This window comes from Pelophylax lessonae, assembly GCF_965119305.1.
Source record: "Pelophylax lessonae genome assembly, chromosome: 3".
NCBI classification, from domain to species: Eukaryota; Metazoa; Chordata; class Amphibia; order Anura; family Ranidae; genus Pelophylax; species Pelophylax lessonae.
In genome coordinates this window covers 341,001,199-341,019,874 of record NC_138770.1, presented here as the reverse complement: position 1 = coordinate 341,019,874, position 18,676 = coordinate 341,001,199, and the positions used below count along the sequence as shown (strand labels likewise).

Genomic DNA, 18,676 nt, shown 5'->3' with positions numbered 1-18,676 from the left:
GAACAAGAAGCTCTCTTGCAGTGGCATGTATGAGACAAAACTTTTAACACTGGCAGGGGTGATTACAAGTATTTATGGAAAACCTTTATCCCAAGAAAAGAAGAGTTTGCTGTAACTGCTTATAAAGTGTTGGCTGGAGTTTAGCTTCGATTTGTTAGTGCATTTAAATCTGCTAGTACATCAAACACTTCCCTCCCCCTAGGCTGACAAAGCTGCTGTCTAAATGTGCCCCCTCTGCATTTTTATTCAAAGTGATGGCACTCTAACACAGGAGGTGTGCTACTCACCAGATCACTGGAGGAAAAAAGAGGGAAAAGCCTAAAAACAAAAAGCTAATTATATTTTTGGCTTTGGGTTTAAAAACACTTTAAATCGTGTTAGTAAAAGCTAATCATTTTTAAACCCCTGTTATTGTAATTGTTGTGTCTCGAGCTTTCTAACTACAACTGGACAACTTGGTTTGTTACAGGAAATGGAAAAATAACAGATCGGTGGGGGCGTGGCTTCCGGCGCTGAAGATGGCCGCTTAGTTTTTCGGCTCCGCTCGGCCACCCGGGACATCCACCGATTACAGCCTCCACGGTGAGCTCACCAGCCCTCACGATCTCCCCTTCACCTCCGGGAGAGATGAGGAACAAGAAGGGATCCGCGCAATCGCGCAAGCTGGACGGCTTTCTCATATCCAGCTCTGCTGGACTCCGGCAAGATGGCGCCGGCAGGCCCCCGCAGCACGCACCAGCCCGAGGAGGGAGCCAGGGTGGCGGAGTTCAGCAGCTCAGGCAAGTGGCTAATCCAGATAGCGGCAATTCCTCCGGTGCCTCCACTCCCCCCTCCCCATCCTCGAGGAGCCCGGCGAAACAGCGTCCCCGCTGGGGCTCTCCCCCCCCTGATCCCGCTCAACCATGCGGGATGGATCAATCAGCCTCCCCTCCTGTGGATCCCAGGGGATCGAGCACGCTGCCTGCGGATCCTTTTGCCGCATTCCCAGTGGGTGATCATCCTATTTCTGCCACACTGCTTAAAGGTATGCTCCATTCCCTCTGGTCATCACTGCACACAGATGTAATGCAAAGCCTCACCCGGACAAGACAAGATGTGCAGCAGCTGGAGGTGAGAATGGATAATGCCGAAGCCTCCATGTCTAAATGTTCTTTATCCCTCAATACCCTCATCTCGGCTCACAATGACCATACAGATGACATTGATTGGATTAAGGACAAACTTGCTGACCTGGAAGACAGGTCTCGGAGGAACAATTTGAAACTAAGGGGTATCCCTGAATCTGTCCAGCCTCAAAATTTGCGCAAAATGGCTACTGATCTTTTCTCTGCACTGGTCCCCTCTCTAACTGCGACCGAATTGGAGATAGATAGGATTCACAGGATCCCTAAGCCCCATTTCATTGCACAGGATCTGCCTCGGGACGTTTTGCTCCGTGTGCATTTTTTTCAGACGAAGGACAGAATACTTCTGGCCTCTAGACAGCTTCAAGCTCTCCCTGGGGACTTTCCGCAGGTGCAGATCCTGCCAGACCTATCCAGACATACGCTCCAGAAGCGTAGGAATCTTGCCACCATAACAAAAGCCCTGAGGAACCACCAAATTATGCACAAATGGAAGCACCCGGCTCAACTATCAATCACCCACCAAGGCAACACTGTGACGATTGCTTCTCTTGAAGAAGGTATGGCCCTTCTGCATCGCTGGGGCATCATTCCGGAGCCGCCTGACGCTCAGTCGCGGTCTTCCAGATCCCGGTCGCCGCAGACCCTCCCGGATGACTGGCACGTTGTGTCCCGCAAAAGGTCCAGTTCCAAACACCCCTCACCCGGAGGTGAACACCCCCCAATGTCAGCTCAACGTTAGTCCCTGGCCTAGGCATGTTTGACCTAATGGCCCCTCTCTTTTCGTTGCAGGTCTCACCTGCATCTGGACTCTTTTTTATCCTTTGTCAGACTCCCCCACCCTGTCTGCTTTTCCTCCCCTTTTCCCTATGTTGCTCCAGACGGACTGTAGGACTTGCTTCTATTGAACGTATTGCATTACCCACGACTCTCGTCCAGATGATCCGGTCTGTTTCTCTGATGATACCATGACCATCAAGTTTTTATCGTTAAATGTGAATGGTCTGAACCACCCAGTTAAGCGGTTCTCCCTGTGGACTGAGTTGTGTAACAGTGGTGCTGACGTGGTCTGCATCCAAGAGACCCATTTCAAGCTCCATCACCAGCCCAAGTTCTCACACAGGAACTTTCCTACTTTGTTCTTTGCCAACGCCACTGAGAAGAAACGAGGGGTGCTGATTGCACTGAGGGACTCAATTGCCTTTACGATGCGCAAGCTGACCCAGGATCCTGATGGCAGATACCTCGTCCTTCAAGGTGACTTCAACGCAATGCCATTGACTTTGGTGGCAGTCTATGCTCCCAACACACACCAAAAACGCTTCCTCTCTAGGCTGATGAAAAAGATCTCCGGAGACGTCTATGGTAATCTGGTGGTTTGTGGTGACATGAACTCAGTGGTCGACCCAGGGCTTGACACCTCCGTGCCCGCCCGGGGCCGACAACTTTCCTTGGGCTCCTTTTTGGCCTCGGAACAATTATTTGATGTGTGGCGCTGCCAACATGGTTCAGAAAGGGACTATTCGTTTTACTCCTCAAGACATAATTCGTACTCACGTATTGACATGTTCTGGGCTGATCTCCCTTTCCTGGGCAAAGTCTCCTCCTCGGCTATCAGAAACATCACGTGGTCTGACCACGCGGCTGTGGAAATAGTCCTGGAGGAGTCGGGGCCCAGGGAACGGACATCAGTCTGGCGTTGTGATATTAAGGTACTCCAGGATCCAACTGCTGGCAAGGTGATCAGAAAGCAGCTTTCTGAATATTTTAAACTCAATGCCCCCTCTGTGTCGGATCCCTGGGTGCTCTGGGGGGCGCACAAGGCGGTTATTCGCGGTGTGTGCATTCAACAGACTGCCAGGATGCGTAGGGCCTATAGTCGTAAACTCACGGCTCTCTTGACTGAGATACGTGACCTTGAGACTACACATAAATCTTCTCCCACACAAACAATAGCCTCACAGCTTTCCCGAGCGCGGGACTCTCTGAAATCCCACCTCATGGAACGTTATGACAGACATTTGAGGGTGCTTAAGCTCAAATACTATGCGCACGCGAATAAGGCAGGCAAGTTTTTAGCAGCGAGGATTAAGCAACGTAGAGTCTCTACGAGGATTTCCCACCTTTCCCGACACTCTACTGGTTCTAGACTGACCCATTCCCGGGATATAGCGAACGAATTCGCAGATTTCTATGGGTCCCTCTACAACCTAGACCGAGACCCCAACACAGTTCAACCGACTCAAATTCTCATTCGACAGTTCTTGGATAAAATACAATTACCGTCCCTGACTGACGCCCACCTCCAATCCCTATCGTCCCCTTTTACCATGACTGAAATTTCCAAAGCCATAAAACGACTCCCCACTGGGAAATCACCGGGCCCGGATGGTCTTTGTAATGAATATTACAAGCTTCATGTTGACACCCTGGGTCCCCACCTAGTTGAGGTATTTAATCAGGCTGCCTGCAAAGCTGAATTCCCTAAAGAGATGTTGAGCGCATATATCACCACAATTCCCAAACCCGGCAAGGATGCTAGTCTCCCAGCCAACTACCGTCCCATTTCTCTATTGAATAGCGACCTGAAAATCTACGCCAAAATCTTGGTGTCCAGACTTCAGCCCTTCCTCCCCCTGCTTGTAAGGAACGACCAGATGGGTTTTATGCCGGGCAGGCAAACGTCGGATGCCACGCGGCGGATCATAAACCTAGTCCACTTGGCGGAGATGTCAAAAACGCCTTCTCTGCTCCTTACTTTGGATGCAGAGAAGGCGTTTGACAGGGTTAACTGGTTGTTTATGCGACTTACGTTGGAAAAATTTGGCTTCTCCGGAAGCATACTCGCTGCGATTCTTGCCCTTTACTCATGCCCCTCTGCCCAGGTCCTTACTGCTGGCACAACATCGAACCCTTTTACCATAACAAATGGCACCCGCCAGGGCTGTCCCCTCTCACCCACGATCTTTAACTTGATGATCGAACCCCTGGCGGAGGCCATTAGATCGGATAACGTAGTGCGGGGATTCCAGATGGGTTCCGTTTCCCACACGGTAAATCTGTTCGCAGATGACGTCGTGCTTGCCCTTACCGATCCAAACCAGTCCCTCCCGGCAGTCCATAGAATTCTTTCTGAATTCAGCTCGGTTTCCTACCACAAGGTGAACACGTCCAAATCCTTAATACTGAACATGGGTGTTAGTAAACGAGACGCTGACTGCCTCCAGAGAGACTATCCTTACCCCTGGACCGAAGTCTCCATCCCTTACCTAGGTATACACATCACCCCCACCATCAAAGGTCTCCTCCCTATCAACGTAGATGCCTTATTGAAGAAGACATCTAAAGAAAAATAACAGATCCACTGGGAGGATCAACAAGTAGTAAAATTATATTACAGGGGGAACCAAAAAAAAAAGCAAAATCTGCTGTGTTAATGCTAATGACAAACTGCTTCTTATGTCGATTTAGTGAGTTTTTTCATAGTTACACTTTACACCAGGGTTCCATGGAACCCTACGGTTCCTCCTGAGGTTGCTAGGGATTCCTTGAGAAATGGGCAATTTCTGCCTCTCAGATAAGTTTCCAATGATACCTTTGTTCCTTTTGGGGAGTAAGGGGTAATTCTCCCCAATGACGACAAGAGTAAGGAGCATTCTTCACACTGGCTGTCACACTAATGTGTCATGAGTTGTAAAATTTTTAATTTTTAGCAGGGGTTCCCCGAGACCAGAAATTTATTTTAAGGGTTCCTCTGTGTTGAAATGGTTCAGAAAGCCCACTTTACACTAACAAAGTTAAGTTATGTTTAATTCAAATGCAGATTTATGTGCAGTGAAATAAAAAAATATTTATCCCCCTTGCATATGACTAGATGATTGAAGTGAGCAGAGCTTTACTTTATTCACGAAACTTAGTGAACATCCTATTTTTCTTTAGTAAATCAGCTGCAATCTGTTTTTATTGCATAATAGTAAATGACAGAAAAGTATCCAGTATGTGGTTTGTAATAATATTGCATTATGTACAGAACTTAATAAAGTATATTTAACTTGTATTTAAATATTGCACGTTGTTACCTAAGGGCTACCATGCTTTACTTTGTTTAAAGGACAACCTGAAACCAAATACCAATTCACATTTTCTGTCTGCATTTTTCATTTGCTTTTTGTGAAAGTATTATTCCCAACTTAGATACATGTCATATTTGTTTGTTCACTGAAGTGAAAAAATTCTCCTGTTCAAGCAAAAATAATTATTCCCTCGAGTAATGTGTTTTGTAACTTCTGCTGGGCACTGAGTTCTATTCCTAGTTGTCTGTAAATAGGTGATCTTCTGTTGCCAGCAAATTAAATTCTTATGATTTGACTTTCCAACAGAGAGCAAACATTTCAGTGACAATGACTATATTTTATATGGGGATGGGGGTTGTAAATATTTCAAATGGCTAGATATGTATGATTGCTCATGATCAAGAAACATTCCAAACCCAGGCACACTGCAATAATGTATCAGACAACAGACAATCCTAGGAATCCAGAACATTCTGAAATTCATTGCTGCATAATACTATACAAATCTGGCATTTCGAAAACCATACTAGTTGATTGATAGCGTAAGAGTAGTAGATCAATTTATGTATACATATTCACTTTGGGAACTATCTAATAAGCAAATTGTAAACTGGTATTTTTGCTTGAAACAAACTCAATACAAAACTTCAGATTTTGTAAGGGGCTACATAAGGGCTACATAATTGTGTAATTAATTAGAACAGGGTTTCACCTTTTTCATTGTCATTTATGTTGCAAAGGTAACATCAACTTTTCAAAGTGCGTATTCACTTTGCAAAGTGAACAGATTCCCTACTTAAAGTGTATCTAAAGCCCAATTTTTTTTTCTAGTTTTTGATTGAGTGGTGAGAGCCCCTCTCTACCAGAGTGGTTTAACATCTCTATTTAGCTGGCTATATACTGATCAAAATTTGGCTGGTTTCTGGGGAACTGGACAAAATTTGAGCAGTTGGGGTTATCTGTCAGCAGACAATAGAGAATGAAAATCAATCCTTTGCCCCTAGGGGAATCATGGCATATTCATTCATAAGGAGTAGATTTGGAAGAAAGGGATAAGGCATAGTGAGAAGCAAAACCGTGTTGAGTTTGAATTTAGCAAAGCACTTCTCGCTGAGAATAATACTTAAGAGTTTGGAGGTGAGCAAATGTAATGAATGCTGCATTGTCTTGGAGAGCAGAAAGAGTAATCAGCCCATTTGCCCTCCTCTGGAAAAAGGTTCCAGAAGAAGGAAATGCAGAGGTGAACCTAGGTAGGGTCTCCTAAGAATGAGGTCCAGGTAACTGAGGAAAATTAGGCAATACTTGTAGAGGTTCCAGATATGAAGTGACTGGGCTATCAGAGCCAAAGTGGTATATGAAATTGAGGAAGACCAGAACAGATCTGGTAGATATTTGGGGGAAATGGAGCCTGCTTCAAATTTAACTCAAAGGAATTTGGAGTTTACAATGTTTCATTAAGCAAGCTGTTTGAACCTAGCCAGTAGGTAGCACCACTAAAATTGTGGAAGGCCAAGACACCCATTAAATTGGGATCTATAAAGTATTTGTTTTGAAAATCTGGATAATTTATCAAATTAAATATATTTTTTAAATCTGCTTTTGGAAGTGATCTAAAAAAGATTTGGGAACCATAAACGGTAGAGCCCTATATGGGTATAGTACCTTTGGGAGAATATTCATCTTAATAGATGTCACCCTACCCAATATGGAGATTAAGTATGATTTCCATAATTTAAGTATATTTTAAATCCTGAGGGAGATATACAGGAGAGAAGCAACATGCTGTCATCCCCATACATATACAGTTTGAAGCTTTGATGACCATTGGAATACCCTACAATATTCTACAATATCCAAGTACAACTTGATGGCAGTGGCCATAGCAAGTGCAAAGAGAAAAGGGGAAAATAATAATCTTTGTTAGGTGTCCCAGCCCAATGGAAAGAACCCTGGAATTACACCCCGGGATTGTGTGTGGTACAAAGCTTGGAAGCCATGTAAAAACTAACCATCAAAGCCATATTGTTGAAAAACAGCCAGCAAGTAGAGCCAAGTTACACTGTCAAAGGCTTTATGAATATTTAGACTAAGTAATAAGACCTCCCTCAAGTGCAGGTTTGTATCTTTGATAAAATTAGTAACTAGACAAATATTGTCTGTAATTAATCTGCTAGGAATAAATCCTGACTAATCAGGGGAAGTAAGGGCTGCAATTTTGGAGGCACATCTGTCAGCAAGGACAATACTGAAAGTCTTGAGGGCTACAATTTTGTGGTAAAAATGGTCCTTATTGTGCTTTGGAAGTAAAGAGATGCTGACCAAAAGCATCTCCTTGGGAAAACAATGACCTTGTAAGATGGATGTTAAATAGCAAATTAAATCTAGGGCCTGAAAGGGGAGATTAGTGCTTATAGTAAGCAGTAGTAAAGCCACCTGATCCTGAGGCAGTAGTATGTTTTAGGGATTTATTAACCCCTTAAATTTCTTCCTCTATACAAGGAGCATTAATTAATTAATTAATGTGTTAGTAAAGGCTGCAGGTGTTGTACCTTCATGCATTCTATGTATGAAGGTAAAAAACCTTCTTTGTGCAGCAGCCCCCCCCCCCAGCCCCCTAGTACTTACCTGAGCCCCTTTTGTGATCCAGTGATGTGCACGGGAGCCTCACTATCTGGGGACTCCCCGTCCTTACTTGCTGAGACAGCAGCAGGAGCCATTGGCTGTCAATCACAGCCAGTGAGCCAATGAGGAGAGAGAGAGGGGATGGGGCTGAGCCACAGCTCTGTGTGTTACAGGACACGCAGAGCTGTGGCTTGGGAGCGAGCCTGGTTGGCTGCCCCATTGCAAGCTGCATGTTCTGTGGGCAGGAGTGCCAGCGGGTGACCTGAGGAGAGGAGAATTGAGGCTGCTCTGTGCAAGGCCACTGCACAGAGCAGGTAAGTATGACACATTTGTTACTTTAAAAAAATAATAATAATTAACTTTAACATTACTTTTGCTTGTCTCACTGAGAGCTAGTAAAAGTAGGGAGGGGTATATTCCACCAACCAACATTCTGCAAAGGTAGGAGCAAGCAGCAACAGAAATGAAAAACTTTAAAACTTTAAAACATTTTAACACCTCAGATGGCAAAGTAGCTACTGCACCCATAGAGTTTTTCAATGTATAAATACAGATATGTGGAGGACATAGAGTTTGGTTCAGTTTGTGGGTGAGCATAGATGTGGCTGTGTTAGTATATGAAAGGAATTTTTCCTTTAACTGTCTAAGGACTTTTTCATTTTTTACTGTCCCGTAAGGAGTTCAATTCCAATCTCTTCTGTGAACTTGAGAAAAGGAACTGTGCAGTGCAATAGCATGAGCTTTATATGGAAGCTCAAGCTCCTTCGTGAAGGTATGTATTTGTTGCCATCTCTCTTTATAATGGGAGGCTCATCTTTGTGTTTAAGGGGTCTATTTTTAAAAAATGTGCTTTGCTAAACATACATGCAAGAGTAAGGAATAATTTTCGTAATGTATGTACCTTAATATGTGTGCAATAGTTTCCTTGTTTCCCTTTGCCAGATAAATGTAACAACTTTTACATTTGATCCTAAGAGAAAAATTGCTTAAGAAAATTCAACCTTAAGAGTTAACAGGCTAAAAACATTCGACCAGCAGGGGAAGCAATATGGGGGAGAATCCCACACTGTGTCCAATCTATAGAGAATTTTTCTGGAACGGCTTAACAAATGGGTGTTTGGCTAAATGAACTTCAAGTTGCAGAGTAAAGTGAAACATTTAGCAGTGGTATTATTACTACTTCTAAATCTGACAGCTTCCTCCTTGTGGTTAGGGACACCTGCTGCCACTAACAACCAGTGACTCATCCCCAGCCAGAATATGCAACTGTCAGGGGGATTCTAGACTGACAAGTGAATGTAGATAAATAGCAGGGATAATGTAATAAAAATAAAAGTGAGGTCCTCCCCAAAATTCATACAAGGCCCTTTAGGTCTGGTTTGGATTTTTAAAGGGCTTAGGGTCCTCCAAATTCTATACCAAACACTTTGGGGTTGATGTACTATATCTGGAGAGTGAAAAACCTGGTGCAGCTGTGCATGGTAGCCAATCAGCTTCTAACTTCAACTTGTTCTATTAAGCTTTGACAAAAAAATAAAACTGGAAGCTGACTGGCTTCTATGCAGAGCTTCACCAGCTTTTGCACTCTCCAGTTTTAGTAAATCAACCCCTTTGAGTCTGGTATAGATTTTAAGGGGGAAACTTGTGCAAAAAATGAAAAATAAATGTGAAACCCCGAAAACCCATACCAGACCATACGTAGGGGCTCTGGAATCTGGGGCTCCCTTATTTTTAAGGGATCTTTCAGATTACAGTAAGACCTCCATCTATAGTCCCCTACAACCATCAGGCAAGGTTTGTGGGGAAGAAGCTCTTGTCCTCATCAACATGCATTCCAGATGCATTGTGGCTTCACCTAGGCAGCCGAGGTAATAACAATTTTTAGTGCTTTATTGTCAATAATATCTATATTATATTCTCCATCCAATTGGTTTTATAAGAAAAAATTGTTTGGTGGCATATCTCCTAAATAGAAATTAGATTTTGCAGTTTGTTTGGGCAAAAAAAAAAAAAATATATATATATATATATATATATATATATAAAAATATATATATATATATATATATATATATATATATATATATACATATACATATATATATATATATATATATATATATATATATATATATTAGTCCAGGTCTTCAAGCAAATAAGGCATACATTTTTTTACATGTGTTAAGATAAGAACACCATCTTGCATGGAATCCTCGGGGTACAGAAATGAACAATATTTTTTCCCACATGTCTATAAAAGCTGGTCAGAAACAGGTCTAGCTGGAAATTTTGAGCGCTTATTGTTAGAGAGCCTGATATAGCACTAGTATGAAGGTGGCAACTGGATTACTACTTTGAAGGGGTAAAAAAAAAAAAAAAATGAAATGCTATTAGCTTTGTTTAGAATAGCAAGACTAAATATTTGGACATCATGGATTTCCCCTAAATTACAGAAATATATGTATAATTTTCATAAACAATCATTAATGCATGCTGCACCATCTGTCATAGATGGAAATTAATTCAAACTACCAGGCTGACTACGCATTTAATGGTAGTATTTGATTACAGAGAAATGTTTGTTTGAACAAGATGAATAGCAATATGCCGTGGTGGAGACAGTGCTCCAAATTCTGTCTGCTCCAGTTTTGATGGATTCTCTTATTTGAGAAAATGTATCAAAACTGAAGCAGACAGAATCTGGAGAAGTTGGTCATGGCAACCTATCAGTTTCTATTTTTATTTTCAAAGCGTAACCGAACTAGCTGAGGATAGAAGCTGTTTGGTTGCCATGCACGACTGCTCCAGTTAACGTCTGCTCCAGTTTTGATAATTCCCCCCAGAGCATGTAAATGCAGTGGGTCAGAGTGGGGTAGTGCATGTTAGTGCAGTGGTGGAGAAAACTGAAATGTTGCCTATTAGAGTTCAACAACCTAAATATTGTACTTACATACTATTGGGAACACAAATAATAAAAAAGATAAATAATATTTAATTAACAGTACTAACAGTGACGGGGGGGGGGCGTTTACACCCACACACTGCACATATGCATTGCTAGGCAGCTAATATTTCTGTGCTGAGAGTTCGAACATCGCACATTCCCAGCACAGAGAGACCAAAGTGTTACCACAGCCCTCAGGCCCCACTACTAATGATCAGTATCCAGCAGGACTGGCTCCCATGTCACTCTCATGTGACTACTGTGACCGTCCCTGGACATTCTGAACCTTTTGAAGGGATAGCGGGGTGGGGGTGTAAGGGGGGGGGGTGTTAGCTTTGTGTTTCTGTCTTTCTATTTTTTATAATAGGTATGTATTTCTGTCTTTGTAGGAATTCAGTAACCAACTCCTATGTAGTTTCCAGTGATTAAACAAAATCTATCAAATTGTGGTGGGAGGGCACAAGCAATTTATTTCAAAGAGTGGGAAAAAGTAAAAACCTCTTTCAGGTTTTTAATACTGTCTTGGTCTTGTCTGTCTTTGATCACCAGGAGAGAAAGCAAGGGAAAGTTTTCCCAACATCTATTATGTGGATTTGTCCAGAGGATCATGCATGCATCATGATTTTGAATCATGATTTCCAGATACCTAAAGGGTTTAATTCATGAAATCAAAAGGCAAATAATCTGTAAATCTCCTGATTACACCATCTCCAATTAATACATCTACATAGGCAGATTTAAAGGTAAATTCCAGTGTTGTTACCCTTAGAGCCCATTCACATTAGCGCAATTTGTCAGGTGACTTGTCAGCCTGACAAGTCGCGGTATGTCGCGGTCCATTGAGTAGTACAGGACCCGTTCTAATAGGAGCGACACAAGTCGATCTGACTTAGAAAAAGGGTCCTGTACTACTTTGGGGCGACCTCGGAGCAACTTGCATAGACTTCCATTATGTGAAGTCTCTGCAAGTCGCGCCAAAGTCACGGTGCACATCGGTGCACGCAACTTCGCAGGTCGCCCCCCGAAGTCGTGTCGCCTCAATGTGAATGGGCTCTTAATGTAACATATATACAATAATTGATACACAAGTTACTTTGTAATGTAGTTATGCTTCTATTGCAATTTGGGCCAGCAGCCATTTTCTAAAACAATTCTGCAGACACGGTAGAGTACTTTTTACACAAGTTTTGCTGGAGTGTTTAGCCTAATTGAACTTTAACATGTCTGTGGCTCTATTTATACCTATGCATGTTGCTTTTGAGTGTTTCTGCAGTGCTTTTTGCGTTCTTATCGCAATTTGCATTTTTGTGCTTTTTTTTTTGGGCAAATTTGTTATTTGGCAGATTTTAAAATGCAAATTGCGGCAAATTTATGGTAAAAACGCACTACCTGCTTTTCTGCAGCTTCTCCATTGAAATCTATTGAACCTAAAAAGCAAAAAAAGCAGCATTTTGCATTTAAAAAAATCTCTGACCCTTTCCAAAAATGCAGAGGCACAAAATAGCATTGATGTGAATGTGTTCCATGGGAACCCATGTTAAAAATAATGACCTATGTTTCTGCAAAAAGCATGAAAAAAGTAATTGATGTGAATAAAGCCTCACAGGCTGTTCCAGAAATGTACGTAGCACTTTAGGTCAAATTACTAGTTGTTGTGGGGAATATGGCATCCCTGGCAATGTCCACAGAGTAAACTTATATGGAAGGATATATGCCATTGCTGAACTTTCTTTCCATATATATTAGTTCTTGGCTGTCATGCTGACCTACTAATTTCAGCACTCTCTGAGTCATGAACTTGCAAAACTATGGAGATTAGGATTTTTTAACTTGACTCTCACTTCACAAGATATGGTGTTTCTTGTTACAACGCTGGGACTAATTATGTGACTATAATTCCAACTTAGTATCCAAATAAAAAAACTTGAAAAGTATAACACATTTTGTATAGGGCATTTGTTATACATTAATTCTTGTACTATCTATACAGATGACCTGAATGGGATGGTTTCTTTTCTCAACAAAACTAGAGTTTAACTTTAAAATTATATTTTTTATTCTCCTGGAACCGAAAAAAAAAAAAAAAAAAAAACGTTTCTTGTGCAGAGAAAAACATTATCATGTTTAGTAGTAAACATAAGCCAAGAAAAAATATAAAAACAGCAGCTGATCTGTTATATTTCCTCACAAATCTAAAATGTTAACCACTCTCAAACCATTTTGTTTGAAGCTGAAGGATTATAGCCACAATTTACTAAGCTATAGTATTTGTTATCTGCCATAATGTTTGTTGTTTCAGCAATAGCAGCTCAAAATGACGGTCATATTTCTGAGAGTAACAATTGTTATGGTAAATAACACGTGTTATAGCTTGGTGAATTGAGCCAAGTGTCCCATTTTAGAAAAGTGACAGTGCACAGAGGTCTTTGTCTTGCCCATACTGATATCTCGGAGCAGCTCTGAAAATGCTAAGCAATATGTTTACTGCACAGATTCTATAGTTATTGTAATGAATAGCAGAATTTTAAGTGTTACTGCAAAGACAGCTAAGTGAAATTTTTTAGCGTAAAAGCTTTAAAAGTGTGTTTTTATGATTTATGGTTAATACTACTGCATGAAGGAGCATACATGCTCCGAACGTGCGCCTGACGGCCCTCTGTACCCCAGTCACTGACTTCACAGCTGACGAGGACATTACTCTTGTATTCACTTGGTGCCCTGGAAACCACCAGAGCGGATAAACCTCCATCAGCGCCCAAACCCACCAGCTATCAGGATCGGGATCACAGAGAGGCCAACCCATGTTTGGCATGACATGTCTTTATACATTTTACTTCTTAAATATTGGTACATCCTGTCCATGAACTACCTTTTATTGTGGAAGTGAATGCTTCAGATTTTGCCATGAGAGCAAACTTTTCTCAGCGATGAGAATATATGCAGCTTCATCCTCTGTCCAAATCCTCCTGTTGGCAGCAGTATAACCCAATTGTCCCTGAATTTCCAGAAGAGGATTTTTTAGCTTATTGCCTATGGGTTCATATGCTGCATTAGAAGTGGAAGTTTGCTGCACCATGAGCGTGAAGAGTTCCTGGAATTAAATAATGTGGTGGGGAACGCTGTGTATGCCTGACTTTGATGTGAATTCTCAATTCAAGTCCCTCATATGCTGTTATTGACCTCTCTATAATTTGAGGGTCAACACCATCCGGTAAGCAGGATTGCCCCATTTTTCCATGTTGGTGATGTGTGCACCTTTCTCACCTCAGGTGGTGCGGGGACTTTCTTCTACATCTTTGCAAGCTGTAACGGGTGGACTTCATAATATTATGTTTCATAGAACTTTTTGTTGGTCCTGCACCCTTTGTTTTATATTTGTATTGTTGGTGTATGATCAAACCTGTTGGTGCTGGCTGCCAACTCTGACCTATCAACCAAGCGCAGATACTACTTTGTTCGTTTTGCATGGTTAATGCTGGAATTCCTGATATACACTAGAGTTTGGCTGGTGGTTTCACATTCAGTTTATACAATACAATGATATTTCTGTTGCATGATTTCACAGTGGCAAGCAGCATTTTATTTCAATTTTGAAAAATTACTAAGAGCGCTACCCATTTTTTTCAGCAACAGGGAACCTAGCAGTCTCTGTTTGTAATCATAAACTTGTACTATTCTCACAGAGTTATATCGATTTTTCAGTTGATATATGCTCTTACCTGACCGGCAAGCAATGTCCACATCTTTTTCAAAGTCTGTCTGTTATTGAGAGAGAAAAAAGCAAAGTTATACATATTAATCACCAGAGTGCTTTATTCATATAGCATTGCTTATATAATAATATGCACTAACATTGATATATTGAGGTCGATTTATTAAAAGAGTTGATCATTTTTCCAAAAAAACCTTGAAGATCCACTTTAACTATGCATGGGCAGTTATCAGATAAAATAAATAAATGGGAATCTGCTTTTCACAGGATTGGATAAATGAAGTAAATCTTCATTCTTTGCTTTTGAGGTGTAAATCATCCTCTTTGTTATTGAGTGAACATTTTCAACTCCTTTAGTAAACCAGCCATATGGTTTGGGGAAGGCTATAAGATGCATTTCTTGCTCTGTAGGTTATGGCCCTTACTATTGCTGTGCTTTAATGAAGTTTAAAGGTTAAGGTGTCTATAAACTGTGGCAGAATAAACCACTATTATTGTGACAGATTACAGTTAGTAGAGTTAATAGACTGTAGAGTTAGTGAGTCAATAAGCACCCTATAAAGGGGCAGAAAAAGGACCCTTTGGCTGATCAATATGCAACTGAATATCAAAATGATGACAGAGAAAGGCTGCTTGTAATAACTTCTTTTGGACTGCATTATTATACTGCATTGCAGTTTACCAACTTTTTGTTGTAATGGCTTTGTATGTTTTTTTTTTAGCCTTTTTTTGTTTTATTTTCACCATTACACCACTACATTTGATTTACCAGTAACAATTTTGTTTTTCAGCAGAACAAGCTGTCCTGCAGATGTAGTGGTTAGAAGAATGACACAAACCAATTACCACTGACAGCGGTGCTTACAATGATCAACTTTTGTTTATTTTAAACCTTCAACTCAAAAGGAAAAAAAAACCTGTTTGCTGTAACTATGTATAACGTTTTAAGTGCAGTTCCGCTTTAATCTGTTAGTGTATCTAAAACTGCTAGGGCATCTAAAACAACCCCCCCCCCCCCCCCTTCAGACTGACAGTGCTGCTGTCTAAACATGTCTCTGTTGCTCCTTTATTGAGAGAGTAGGTACTCTATTGTTTGAGGTGTGCTACTGGCCAGATCACCAGGTGAAAACAGAGGAAAAAAAGTCCAAGGGCTCTTTCACACGGGCGCTCCGCGTGTCCGTATTTCATCCCATTTTTTTGTGGATGAAAAAAGGGACATAATGCATATCAGTGGGATTGCGGATGTCAGCGGATGACACCGCTGACATCCGATTTGCGTCTTTTCAGTTCTGTTCCGTTTTTTGGAATGGAACAGAACCCTATTTTTCTTCCGTTTAAAAAACGGAAAGGATGCAAAATCGGATGTCAGCGGTGTCATCCGCTAACATCCGCAATCCCCATAGACCTACATTATGTCCGTATATCATCTGCAAACGGATGGGATGATATGTGGACATACGGAGCGGATGACACAAGTGTCATCCGTGTCCGTGAAAAAAAAAAAAGAAAAAGTGCCGCAACGGAATAAAATATCGGAGCGGCCGTGTGAAAGAGCCCTAAAAAAAAAAATAATCCAGCCACCACATCAATCTACATGATGATAAGCTGTGATTTATTACATCTTTAGTTTTGAGTTTAATACTGCTTTAAGTCACCTGTCCTAGTCACAGTTGTCTACACTTGGTTAAAAACACGTATAATCAGAAATATGATTTCAGGGTTTTTGTTATGGGTTTGAAAAAGCATATCAATTGTAGGTCAATAAAATTTCCATTGACATCAGGGGAGTAGTGTATAGTTCTGTCTGTCCTGCTTTGTACTGCATTGCATGCCTTTGGATGCAGCATACGATATTTAGAATAATTTGAACTGCAGACTAGGCAGATCAAATGCAGCATTTTCTTATCAAATGTATACCTTCCTTTCAAATGTATTCATGGAAACAGCTGCATTTAACATGAACACCTATGCACTTTAGCCCCTGAACTCGCTAATCACTAATGATCTGAAATCAAATGTTTCTTTTTTATAGGATTTAATTATTGTCACCAATGCAGCTGATTTTCACATGTCTACAGAGAGTCACAGACTACTGTTAAATCCACCTAGATTTCATCACACACTTCCTTTCTCTTTTGATAAACTGTGTCCGGAAGAAAGCAAGGCAAAACAGATTTACAGTTTTAAAATATGTCTCAACCTCAATTTCTGCTATTTCAACTATCTCTTATCTGACATTTTTCCTTACAAAAAAAGACAAAAATTTAAAACCACAGCATGTCACACTGGTCATTTTATTTAGCTACCACTGGTGGGTCCTGACCATCAATGGACTACAATGTTGGGCTAACAGGATAATTCATCACTAGACATTTACAAAGGTATGCACTTTATTCTGCCAAAAATAATACACTTAGCACAACATTGCCTGTCTCTAACAAATATAATAACAGCTTTTAACAAAACGCAATACCTTGGAACATGAACAATATTTATCTGTTGATAAATGCAAGGGTGATGGCAAGCGGGAGGTATTAAGCATGCAATAGCATAGAACCCCAACTGTGACATATAAGATGAATATTAGTAATCAAGTCAGCCCACCGTACAGAAAATACTTATTAAATCTCTCAGCTACTAGCCAGGGTACTTTATCTATCTGACTTTAATTACACTGCAAATAAAGCCTGCATTCATATTCCACTTGTAGCCATTGTGAAGACTTGTGTTGTTAGCGATAAATTGTGTTGTCTTATTTTTTAATAATTTTGGAGTTCAAAGAATTCCACAAGCACTTCTCAAGAATTATATTTATTGACAGGAGAACGCAAATATATGGAACAAAGGAATGAAATATTAAAGGTCTTGTAGTACAATAAGACTCTAGTGGCCTTTGGATGTAAATTTCAAGTCTACCACTGGAGGTTGCACTGAGCAGCAGAGAATGAAAATATTCCTGTGCTTGCCGCATTAAAGCATGTCCTGTATCTGTGAAGTAGCAATGTCGTTTTTGCATGCTGGCTTTTATGTTTGAGCTAGATAATTCAATTCAGAGTAATCCCTACCTCAGCAAGGGGCATAATGTTTTAAACCTAGTATTAAAAAGCCTGTATACATTTTAAAGAGCTAAATGATTCTACATCAAATTTTATGTATTCTCTAACATATAAACTTATCACTGAGAAATAATTGTGTATATTTATCATCACAAACATTATAATTTATATTTATTGTGATCATCACAGTAGAGAACTAATACATGTACAGCACAGTACAACATCTTTTCATATTTACCAGGCATTATTTCACACTTTGAGGTTGATTTACTAAAACTGGAGAGTGCGAAATATGCTGCAGCTTTGCATAGAAACCAATCAGCCTCCAGTTTTCTTTTTTTTTTTTTGTCAAAGCTAAAATTGAACAAGCTGAAGTTAGAAGCTGATTGGCTATCATGCACAGCTGCACCAGATTTTGCACTCTCTAGTTTTAGTAACTCAACTAATTTATCTTTTAGTTTGTTCACCATAGCTTAACATCTTAAAAAGTATGATACTCCTACACATTCTGATGAATTATATTTATTAAAAAAACAAACAAACAAGCAATTTACCTATATTCTGTCCATAGGAAGACCACATTCTAGACTGAACTGTAATTAATACATTAATGGCAATGCAGTGACCTCACAGTGAGCCACATTTAACCATTACCTCTATTTATTGCATATTTAATACGCATTAAAGTATTTTGGAATGCAAATCATTTATACCAACTCTATAGTTCCATTAGTTGCATACAGTATTAGATGTGGCTCACAATGTGTAGCCCAATTGTATGAAAATCATCAGTGTATTGGCATGCATTATTTTTTTTTTTTTTTTGCTCACACTTTTTTCTCCTAATTTTCCTTCTTATTTTTAACATAATATGACAGCTGAAAGAAAAGATGGGCCAGAGAGAAGCTTCCTGTGCAGCTCTGCAGTAGGATAAATTACATGACTTCTTCATAGCTTTTGCAAACTTATCAAGTGCACAACAAACTACCAGAAGATATGCCAGATCTTTCACAACATAAGAGAACAGATAAAAACCTTGTGAAGTGCTCATTTTCTTGCAGCAAGTACTCATTCCTGTGCACACTTGTAGCATCGTGAGCATAGCTTAACGAGACATGTGAGAACAAGAATGCTCATGCGCATGA

The 18,676-nt window shown here is 40.5% G+C and overlaps 1 protein-coding gene across 4 annotated transcripts in view; it reads right to left on the bottom strand.

Annotated features, from left to right (window-relative positions):
- Positions 1-18,676, bottom strand: part of ADGRB3 (adhesion G protein-coupled receptor B3) — a 1,221,611-nt gene that overhangs the window by 52,326 nt on the left and 1,150,609 nt on the right. For all 4 annotated transcript variants that reach the window (XM_082251903.1, XM_082251901.1, XM_082251904.1 and 1 more), the window contains one exon: positions 14,483-14,522. In XM_082251903.1, the coding sequence (XP_082108029.1) occupies positions 14,483-14,522 (40 nt within the window). The remainder of the gene's footprint in view (positions 1-14,482; positions 14,523-18,676) is intronic.